Source organism: Diadema setosum, chromosome 7 (assembly GCF_964275005.1).
Source record: "Diadema setosum chromosome 7, eeDiaSeto1, whole genome shotgun sequence".
Lineage (NCBI taxonomy): Eukaryota > Metazoa > Echinodermata > Echinoidea > Diadematoida > Diadematidae > Diadema > Diadema setosum.
In genome coordinates, this window is record NC_092691.1 from 11884537 (window position 1) to 11895978 (window position 11442).

An 11442-nucleotide genomic window follows, 5' to 3' on the forward strand; every position below is an offset into this window, starting at 1 on the left:
TTCTATTGCAGATATCGATTTGGTAATCTTAGATAGCCAATTTTTTCTTCTTCTTTATTGTTGTTAATTACGTCAAACAACATCCCTTAAAACAAGCCTTTCCTTGATTTTTTTACTACCTTAACTTGTGCTTGCATAATTATGGATGTTACATAGCAAGTTTACAAATGGAATGGTCCTTTATGTTTTCATACTTCATTGGCTAAACCAATCTTATTTATGCATTTTTATTATATTTAACCTTTGCTTGTCTCGTGCAGCACGTTTACTGATTTCACATCACCGTATCAAAATAATTAGTTATCTATAACCCCGTGACGATGACTCTAAGACATCCCTATTATTTATCTTTACAAAGTACTTTTGAAATGGCAATCAGACAGCGCTCAATACATGGTAGCATTAATTCTTCACCAAAGGTTTCATGCAGCCACAACAACCAACAGTGTTTTCTGTCGCTCTGTTTTCGGCAGATGGAAAATATGGAGCACTTGTCTTCAAACACCATGGCGATACACGTCGCAAACATTACAGAAAATATAAACCCCTTCATGTATTGCACTCTTTAAAGATTCTGATATGTACACATAATCTTATCTATATACAGTATGAACAATATGTTTTCACTCTTTCCTGAAATACAGACACGTCCGTAGCTTTTGCTATTATCAACAGAATGTACCGATGAGTGATAGTCATGCTCCATTTTAGGATACCATGCCGTAGTGTACCATTGTTCCCTGTAACTTTAAACAGATACGTTTTTATCTTATCCGTAATACTCCTATCAGTCCTACCGTGGAGCAAATGTGAGTAGTTTCGTCTGTCAAGATGTACGAGGTACAAAGTTAAGGGTAATGTAATAGTCCCTAATTGCAAGCATAAATGACAAGGCCTTGTTGCACAAGGTTTTGAATACATCAATGAAAGACATCAGGTAAGTATTGCACCCGAAATTATAATGGTTGAATACACTTGTCACGCGTGATGAAATGCCGACACTGTTCACTCTTGAATTTACCCTCTCAGTTTCAAGAGTCCCTCATACGCACGGCTCACATGTCGCCAGTGGGCTGGTATGGAGAGTAACTCATTGTTCTGTGTCGGGATCTTCCTTCTCATGGTCGGAACCCTTGCAGTCGCAATTGCAGCCCCCTTTCAGGAGCGCTGGATCCTCCTCTTCCGTGTTTTTGAGATCGGAATAGGCAATCGCTCCCGTCGATTTCCTCTTCTCTAAGGTCGCCGCGGTGTCGTACTGCATAGGTGGATTCCGACTGGCCGTAGGAGTGATCTGAGCAACAGGCTTTTCCGGAAGAGCTGTGGCACTGGTCAGCTTGCCCTGTTGCCTTTTATTTTTATCTAGTGTTGCGTAGAGTGCCGATATGTACCCTGAGGCGTTCTCGTCCATGTTGCCCGAGGGATGGATCAAAGCGGGACCGCGTGTGTCGGGAACCTCCGTGCTAAACATGGCGGCGGGAACGGAGTAGTGGCTGATACCGTCCAGAGGCATGTCAGCTGGCACCTCGCCGTAGTCGATGTTGACGCGCGTGTTCGGTCTTCGCGGTTTACGGAAGCCGAAGACCCAACACCCCATGATGATGGCGATCAACAATAGAAGTACGATGAGCGAGCCGGATACTACGACAATGATGAGGTTCATGTCGGCAGTGATAAAAGGACGCGACGATGTCGATGGAGGCTCTGGTTTGTCGATTTCAATAATGGTTACCTTCTGTGTCGGTGTCGATGGCGGAGGCTCTGTCTTCTTGGGTGGAATGACCACTACCCTGGAGCTAGCTCTAGCTTCGAGATTGTTTTCAATAACGGCTTGACACTCGACAGTCTTACTTCCATGTTCAACCTGAGCGTTTACAATCACAAGCATTTTCCCACTGCTGCCAAACGCTATCCCCGGCGTTTCGGATGTCAGTAGGTCGCCGTCGATAAACCAGTTGTGCTCCAGGACTCGGGTTATTGCGTTAACCTCACAGTGGAAGGTTGCATTAGTCCCTACCAGGACAGAACTGCTCTGGGCCCTAACATGCACCTCAGGCGGGATTCTCATGGGCGTTACGGAGCATCTCCGTGGTTCGCGAAGTGCTGGACTTGTGGCCTCACAGACGAAGGTGACTCCGTTATCTCCTCGCGTAAGAATCCGTTTGTAAACATTGTTGTGTTTGGTTGAGGCCGTCACTGTCCAGTTGGACCGAAACCATGTCAGGTTAGCCGCCGGGTCGCCTCCTGCCGACTCGCATCTCAGTGTTGCCACGTCGCCCGGCCAGAAAGTACTCTTGGAGTTCTGGGGGGTCTCGGCTAGAACTTGGCATCGTGGGAATCCAGCAGACGGTGGGATCAGAACAGTCAATGTTGCCACTCCAGAGAAGGCTCCTCCAGAACGACTGATGTACGAGCAGCGAAACTCACCTTCGTCACTTCGCTTCACATCGTTTATCTGAAGATTGAATTCTCCTTGGGTGTGGTTGCCAATTACAGAAAACCTCTCACTGACGTCTGCATCAAGGGTCTCCACAAGAGTGCTATCTATACTGAGCTGAAGGCCGTTTCTGTGCCACACGACAATTGCTCCCTGTTCGTTTTGTATTTGGCATCGCAGTACTACAGTTTCACCTTGGATCCCTTCCTTAGGTGTCGGTTGTACATTAAATCCCGCCTGAGCATTCTGAATCACTGTAAGCATACACAGAAGTGCCGATATCCAACATATATGTTCCATTGCCGAATTGCAGCGCTGTGTTCTTGATAACGCGGCAAGCGTTGGACCAAAGAATTAACAACTCTTATTTACTGTCAGGGCTTGATATGTTTTCTTCACACTGATCGTACCGGCGAATGTCTGTTGCGTCGCTGCGCCTCTCTCAGCAGATCAAGCGCGTTCGCTTAGCAGATCGCAGTCTGTCATATTCTAGCTTTGATGTGATTTGACACTGACTAGACATGGTTTCGCTGCAAAGCGCGCGCATTTTCCCCCCTCAGCACGCGTACGGAGAGACTTCCTGTATCAGAGTGAGCCATACCCCCTCACTGCCCTCCCCTGGTCTTCGACAGTCCCCCCCCCCCCCCTCTCTCTCTCTCCCTCTCTCTCTCCCTCTCTCCCACCGTCTCTCTAGGCCCCACCCTTTACTCCCTCCCTGACTTGTTGCTAGTGCAGCAGGAAACACCCTGCCAACTCGGACAGCCTGCATAGAGCCGAGTTATTCACCAGCTCACAGCACGTACAGGTAGTTCCGGAAATCACATTCTGCACCCGGTAATGAGCAGGGAATACGGGGAGAAGACCGAAGTCATAAACAAGTCTTTCCCCCTCTCCTTGAAGAAAAGAAAAATGGAGAGCGAAAAAAAAAATGATGTTTTTATGTCTGTAGCTTGCTTAATAGAACGTCTCGTCTCATTAACATCTAAAGGCATTTGGGGTAAAATGAAATCAAAATCATCTTTGAAGACTCCCCCAAGCAACCGCTCCCATAACATTTTCTACTTTGATAGATGCACTAATTTTGCCTGCCCTTTAATATAACAAATGTCACGAGCACATTATGCACGAACAAATTGAACAATGTATCTAACAAACTACATTGTAAATTGTTTAAATTGGCATCGTCTGTCAGAGAATAAGAATGGGAATTAGACTCCGTGAATCATCGCAAAAATGAATTATCACTCTCTCAAAAACAGGAAACTGCAAACGGAAATTTTCCACTTTACTGCGTGAATGCGAAGCCAGCTAATGGCATACTGATGAATGTGTAGATGGCTGTTTTGGGAGTAGTTTTCGAAATGACTTCATGCCATTCACCTAGAATATAGGACCTGCTTATACTATATGTCTGCATGTTCGCTCGTGTGTGTGCGCTCATTATAAACATGATAATAACACACTGCGGGTTAACATCCCCTCCTTTATTCATAGAGCTATATTTCAATTCAACAGAGAATACAACAGTTCAAAATAGCACACTAAGGAATATAAACTAAGTTTTGTACAATTCCTGATATCATCAGTATATATGATCCAACATTTAAATACGGCTTAAATCATATCGAGTGGATTATGCAAGTTCAATACTATGATAATAACGTTTTACATTCAAGGTAGTAATGACTATGATATAAATCATCACTGATATTACGGAAAACAGAACTAGAGGCCTCGATGCCATAACACGTTGTTATATATCACCACGTTATCCTTGGTAAAAAACATTGGAATATTATTATGCCCATTCTGAGAGTATAAAATAAAACAAAACAAAACAAAACCAACCGCAAAAAAGCGAGATTAAGCAAAAACAAAAAGCAACCAAAAAACAAAAACAAATGCACACACACAAACTAATCAAAACAGACTTACTTTCAGGCATTATGTGTTGATGTTACCTTTTATTATTGCTAATAAGAATAATCCTGCAATCATTATGACGCTACTAACAGCCGCAATGCCGAAGTGACAATTGTGATTGTGATAATAATGCTACAAATCAAAATTATATATATATTTCTTTCACTAGCCATAATAAGTACAGACACAAGTCACGAACTTCTGGCGGGGAAAATGATGACATCAAAAACGCATCGGGGTCACCAGCTCGAAAAAATCACTGGGAGTATAGTTGCCCAAAATAAGCGTCCAGGAATCCACAAATAAGGCTCAAGGAGAACTAATGCATGTCCAGCAGGTAAACCGCATAATCACGCAAACATCTTGGGCCTTTCCTCCTGGAAGTATTGAACTACCTCTCGATCTGTTTGTTGTACGTCTAACTTCAAGTGGTCAATTAAGCTTGACGTCAAAATATCCATAAATCTAATTTGATCGAAAACTTCACAAAACAGAAATCTAAAATGAGCCTCAGGAATGCAGACACCCTTGGGTGTTGGGAGGAGGCGTGTAGAACCACATTATCACCATGGTTAGAAAAATAACATCCCAGGTAACACGAAAGTACTTCCTGAGGACACGCTAGATTTTTGTTGTCGTTTGTTTTTAAAGATTGCGTTATACATTTTCACTGCTGAGTCTTACGTTAAACCATCGTTATTTTTGAATCCATCTTATTGCTTTTGACATTTACAAGTCGTACTTTATCGCCATAATCCGTTACGTATATCTGGCGAATTAGGTATTTATGTCATATCACTATGGCCCCGTTGCTAGAAACTTTGCGTTTAAACGCAACTTGCAACTGATTGTCACTGGCCAATCAAAATCAATGTTGCATGCATGTCTTCTTAATAGGGCAGACCCTGAGCCAATCAGAATGGTTGTTTCAAAATTAGCAATTATTTGCAATTGATTGCAACTTTCTTGCAACGGGGCCTATGTATTATATGCGTAAACATACACAATGCTGAAAGTTCATGAGTTCCTTAATTTTTCAACCCTGAAAATAAGATTTCTTTTGTAAGCTGGTACATTATACAGGAAGGTAATTTAAACCCTTTTGTCAGACAATATACAACTGGTAACTTCTACACTCAAATGCACAACATGATTCCATGATAAATACATTTTGTCTCCACTCGGCAGAGTGATACCTGGCTATCATTGTCGAAGACTATAGTTGTCGAAGTTTGTTGTTGTGTTTTTTTTTCTAATTCGTTCAACTAGACCTTGCATCGTTTACATAGAAATTGGCAAGCAAATAGATACAGGAGAATAATATTCGGGTTTTGGTTGGTGCAAGGAGGTTTGAGAAATGGAGTAACAACAGTCTCATTCCCTTTGATCCCATGTTTCATGCCGCGACTCAGAAATATTTGAAGTATGTGCTAAACTGGAGCTGCCTCTATAGGACGAAAATTGATTCATGTGGCATTGCATCATGACTCGTCACTTTCAAAGGAAGATATGTCTTTATGATGGTAATTGCTTTTCGCCGTCCCTTCTTTGAAAACAAGCGGCACATTAATAGTACATGCACGGAGATGTGCGGATAAAAATTGTACAAAAATTGATGAAATGAAAATCAAAATTACTGTACTCGTTTTTACATGACTTTACACTAATCTAACATATAAGTGAACAAAGGACTATACTCGAAAATTGTACCATATCAGTTTCATTTGTCGGACACGATCGGAAAGATGATAAAATCGGCTTTGTAGTGAGAGCACAGTTTCAAATATTTTCACGACATACAGCTCAGGTTTACATTTTTGCACCTCAATCTTGGACGGGATTTACTTTTGTTTCATATGCTTTATTATTAAGAGAACATTCATTCTATTTGACAAACAAACAAGCAGAATATAGACGATATAATGTTAGAGTTTAAAATGAATCTTCAGATTGCTCAAAAAGACGGCGGCATGGAACCCTGATCACAGTGGCGTAACTACGGGGGGGGGGGGGGGCATGGGGGGGGGCACGTGCCCCCCCCCCCCCAATCCGCTGGTAAAAAAAAAAAAAAGAAAAAAAAGGAAGGAAAAAAAAAAACCCTACCAAAATGGTAATTCAAGGGTAGGTAAACTGCTTTTGAAATCGACATGAAAGGATGATTAAGAAAAAAAAAATATTTTTCTAAGATTTCTTTTAACCATATAATTAAAGAGGTATTATAGTGAAACATTGTTCAAAAAGCCGGAGACGACAAAAGATTGTGATTCAGTGTGATTCCTGGTTGGCATTTTGAATACAAGCAGGATGTGCGCAGTGTACTCAGAACATCGGAATGGCAAAAAGAGTCGCTGCAATGTTGCGCAATGTGATGTTTGATAGGTTGTACACATTTGCTATCAAAGCTTGATCATTGATTTAGCAGTGTTGCTTTACATACTTGTCCATATTAAAATGCCTTGCATTGCCAATAATAAGACTTGACCTTGGCTATTTCCTAACTTTTCCATCTACATGTATATGAAACACACACACTCATAAACACAAACAAATTAGGGGATGCTCTCAAGTGTAGATTTTGGACATCCTTCTCCCGCTTGGTCACTTCGACGCCCCCTCGCTGGTCATACCTCCCCCAATCATGAACATAAACCGACACCCTTGACTGCCAGTGGCGGATCGAGGGGGCGCACCGGGCGCCCCCTCCCTCCAAAGCAAAAAAAATATATATGTAGCTACAAACGACGGTTTTTTGACTGTAAAATGTCAAAATTTTCAAGCTCGCTCGCTTCGCTCGCTCGCATTTAATCGTTATGCACTTCTCCTGATGCTGCTGTCAGTAATTGCCAGCAGTTGCGCCCGGTTCGTCCCTTCCCCTTAATTTCCAAAGCGAAAAAATATAGCTACAAAGGGCAGTTTTGGGACTGTAAAATGTCAAAATTTTCAAGCTCGCTCGCTCGCATTTAATCGTTATGCAATTCTCCTGATGTTGCTGTAAGTAATTGCCAGCAGTTGCGCCCGGTGCACCCCCTCCCCTTAATTTCCAAAGCGAAAAAAAAAAAAAAATATAGCTACAAACGGCAGTTTTGGGACTGTAAAATGTCAAAATTTTCAAGCTCGCTCGCTTCGCTCGCTCGCATTTAATCGTTATGCAATTCTCCTGATTTTGCTGTCAGTAATTGCCAGCGGTTGTGCCCGGTGCGCCCAGGCCCTCTCCTTAATTTCCAGAGCGAAAAAATATAGCTAAAAACGGCAGTTTGGGGACTGTAAAATGTCAAAATTTTCAAGCTCGCTCGCTTCGCTCGCTCGCATTTAATCGCATGCAATTCTCCTGATGTTGCTGTCAGTAATTGCCAGCAGTTGCACCCGGTGCGCCCCCTCCCCTTAATTTCCAAAGCGAAAAAATATAGCTAAAAACGGCAGTTTTGGGACTATAAAATGTCAAAATTTTCAAGCTCGCTCGCTTCGCTCGCTCGCATTTAATCGTTTTGCAATTTTCCTGATGTTGCTGTCAGTAATGCCAGCAGTTGCGCCCGGTGCGCCCCCTCCCCTTAATTTCCAAAGCGAAAAAATATAGCTAAAAACGGCAGTTTTGGGACTATAAAATGTCAAAATTTTCAAGCTCGCTCGCTTCGCTCGCTCGCATTTAATCGTTTTGCAATTTTCCTAATGTTGCTGTCAGTAATGCCAGCAGTTGCGCGCGGTGCGCCCCCTCCCCTTGATTTCCAATGCGAAAAAATATAGCTAAAAACGGCAGTTTTGGGACTATAAAATGTCAAAATTTTCAAGCTCGCTCGTTCGCTCGCTCGCATTTAATCGTTTTGCAATTTCCCTCATGTTGCTGTCAGTAATTGCCAGCAGTTGTGCCCGGTGCGCCCAGGCCCTCTCCTTAATTTCCAAAGCGAAAAAATATAGCTAAAAACGGCAGTTTTGGGACTGTAAAATGTCAAAATTTTCAAGCTCGCTCGCTTCGCTCGCTCGCATTTAATCGTTTTGCAATTTTCCTGATGTTGCTGTCAGTAATGCCAGCAGTTGCGCCCGGTGCGCCCCCTCCCCTTAATTTCCAAAGCGAAAAAATATAGCTAAAAACGGCAGTTTTGGGACTATAAAATGTCAAAATTTTCAAGCTCGCTCGCTTCGCTCGCTCGCATTTAATCGTTTTGCAATTTTCCTGATGTTGCTGTCAGTAATTGCCAGCAGTTGCGCCCGGTGCGCCCCCTCTCCTTAATTTCCAAAGCGAAAAAAATATAGCTACAAACGGCAGTTTTGGGACTGTAAAATGTCAAAAATTTCAAGCTCGCTCGCTTCGCTCGCTCGCATTTAATCGTTTTGCAATTTTCCTGATGTTGCTGTAAGTAATGCCAGCAGTTGCGCCCGGTGCGCCCCCTCCCCTTAATTTCCAATGCGAAAAAATATAGCTAAAAACGGCAGTTTTGGGACTATAAAATGTCAAAATTTTCAAGCTCGCTCGTTCGCTCGCTCGCATTTAATCGTTTTGCAATTTCCCTCATGTTGCTGTCAGTAATTGCCAGCAGTTGTGCCCGGTGCGCCCAGGCCCTCTCCTTAATTTCCAAAGCGAAAAAATATAGCTAAAAACGGCAGTTTTGGGACTGTAAAATGTCAAAATTTTCAAGCTCGCTCGCTTCGCTCGCTCGCATTTAATCGTTTTGCAATTTTCCTGATGTTGCTGTCAGTAATGCCAGCAGTTGCGCCCGGTGCGCCCCCTCCCCTTAATTTCCAAAGCGAAAAAATATAGCTAAAAACGGCAGTTTTGGGACTATAAAATGTCAAAATTTTCAAGCTCGCTCGCTTCGCTCGCTCGCATTTAATCGTTTTGCAATTTTCCTGATGTTGCTGTCAGTAATTGCCAGCAATTGCGCCCGATGCGCCCCCTCTCCTTAATTTCCAAAGCGAAAAAATATAGCTAAAAACGGCAGTTTTGGGAACATAAAATGTCAAAACATAAAATGTCAAAATTTTCAAGCTCGCTCGCTTCGCTCGCTCGCATTTAACCGTTATATGCCATTTTCCTGATATTACTGCCAGTAATTGCCAGCAGTTGTACCCGGTGCGCCCCCCCCCCCCTGAATTTCCAAAGCGAAAAAATATAGTTACAAACGGCAGTTTGGGGACTGTAAAATGTCAAAATTTTCAAGCTCGCTCGCTTCGTTCGCTCGCATTTAATCGTTATGCCATTCTCGTGATGTTACTGCCAGTAATTGCCAGCAGTTGCGCCCGGTGAGTCCCTTCCCCTTAATTTCCAAAGCGAAAAAATATAGCTACAAAGGGCAGTTTTGGGACTGTAAAATGTCAAAATTTTCAAGCTCGCTCGCTCGCATTTAATCGTTATGCAATTCTCCTGATGTTGCTGTAAGTAATTGCCAGCAGTTGCGCCCGATGCACCCCCTCCCCTTAATTTCCAAAGCGAAAAAAAAAAAATATAGCTACAAACGGCAGTTTTGGGACTGTAAAATGTCAAAATTTTCAAGCTCGCTCGCTTCGCTTGCTCGCATTTAATCGTTATGCAATTCTCCTGATTTTGCTGTCAGTAATTGCCAGCGGTTGTGCCCGGTGCGCCCAGGCCCTCTCCTTAATTTCCAAAGCGAAAAAATATAGCTAAAAACGGCAGTTTGGGGACTGTAAAATGTCAAAATTTTCAAGCTCGCTCGCTTCGCTCGCTCGCATTTAATCGCATGCAATTCTCCTGATGTTGCTGTCAGTAATTGCCAGCAGTTGCACCCGGTGCGCCACCTCCCCTTAATTTCCAAAGCGAAAAAATATAGCTAAAAACGGCAGTTTTGGGACTATAAAATGTCAAAATTTTCAAGCTCGCTCGCTTCGCTCGCTCGCATTTAATCGTTTTGCAATTTTCCTGATGTTGCTGTCAGTAATGCCAGCAGTTGCGCCCGGTGCGCCCCCTCCCCTTAATTTCCAAAGCGAAAAAATATAGCTAAAAACGGCAGTTTTGGGACTATAAAATGTCAAAATTTTCAAGCTCGCTCGCTTCGCTCGCTCGCATTTAATCGTTTTGCAATTTCCCTCATGTTGCTGTCAGTAATTGCCAGCAGTTGTGCCCGGTGCGCCCAGGCCCTCTCCTTAATTTCCAAAGCGAAAAAAATATAGCTAAAAACGGCAGTTTTGGGACTGTAAAATGTCAAAATTTTCAAGCTCGCTCGCTTCGCTCGCTCGCATTTAATCGTTTTGCAATTTTCCTGATGTTGCTGTCAGTAATGCCAGCAGTTGCGCCCGGTGCGCCCCCTCCCCTTAATTTCCAAAGCGAAAAAATATAGCTAAAAACGGCAGTTTTGGGACTATAAAACGTCAAAATTTTCAAGCTCGCTCGCTTCGCTCCGGCGCTCGCATTTAATCGTTTTGCAATTTTCCTGATGTTGCTGTCAGTAATTGCCAGCAGTTGCGCCCGGTGCGCCCCCTCCCCTTAATTTCCAAAGCGAAAAAATATAGCTAAAAACGGCAGTTTTGGGACTATAAAATGTCAAAATTTTCAAGCTCGCTCGCTTCGCTCGCTCGCATTTAATCGCTATGCAATTCTCCTGATGTTGCTGTCAGTAATTGCCAGCAATTGCGCCCGATGCGCCCCCTCCCCTTAATTTCCAAAGCGAAAAAATATAGCTAAAAACGGCAGTTTTGGGAACATAAAATGTCAAAACATAAAATGTCAAAATTTTCAAGCTCGCTCGCTTCGCTCGCTCGCATTTAACCGTTATATGCCATTTTCCTGATATTACTGCCAGTAATTGCCAGCAGTTGTACCCGGTGCGCCCCCCCCCCCCTGAATTTCCAAAGCGAAAAAATATAGTTACAAACGGCAGTTTGGGGACTGTAAAATGTCAAAATTTTCAAGCTCGCTCGCTTCGTTCGCTCGCATTTAATCGTTATGCCATTCTCGTGATGTTACTGCCAGTAACTGCCAGCAGTTGCGCCCGGTGCAACCCCCTTAATTTCCAAAGCAAATATTTATATATATATACATATATATATATATATATATATATATATACATATATTATTATATATAGCTACAAACGGCACTTTGGTGACTGTAAAATGTCAAAATTTTCAAGCTCGCT

The 11442-nt window shown here is 42.9% G+C and overlaps 1 protein-coding gene across 1 annotated transcript; it reads right to left on the reverse strand.

Moving 5' to 3' along the window:
* Positions 1 to 1090: 1090 nt before the first annotated feature.
* Positions 1091 to 2734, reverse strand: LOC140231032 (nephrin-like). The gene has a single exon (XM_072311185.1). The coding sequence runs from the start codon at positions 2732 to 2734 to the stop codon at positions 1091 to 1093; it is 1644 nt and encodes a 547-aa protein (XP_072167286.1).
* Positions 2735 to 11442: the final 8708 nt, after the last annotated feature.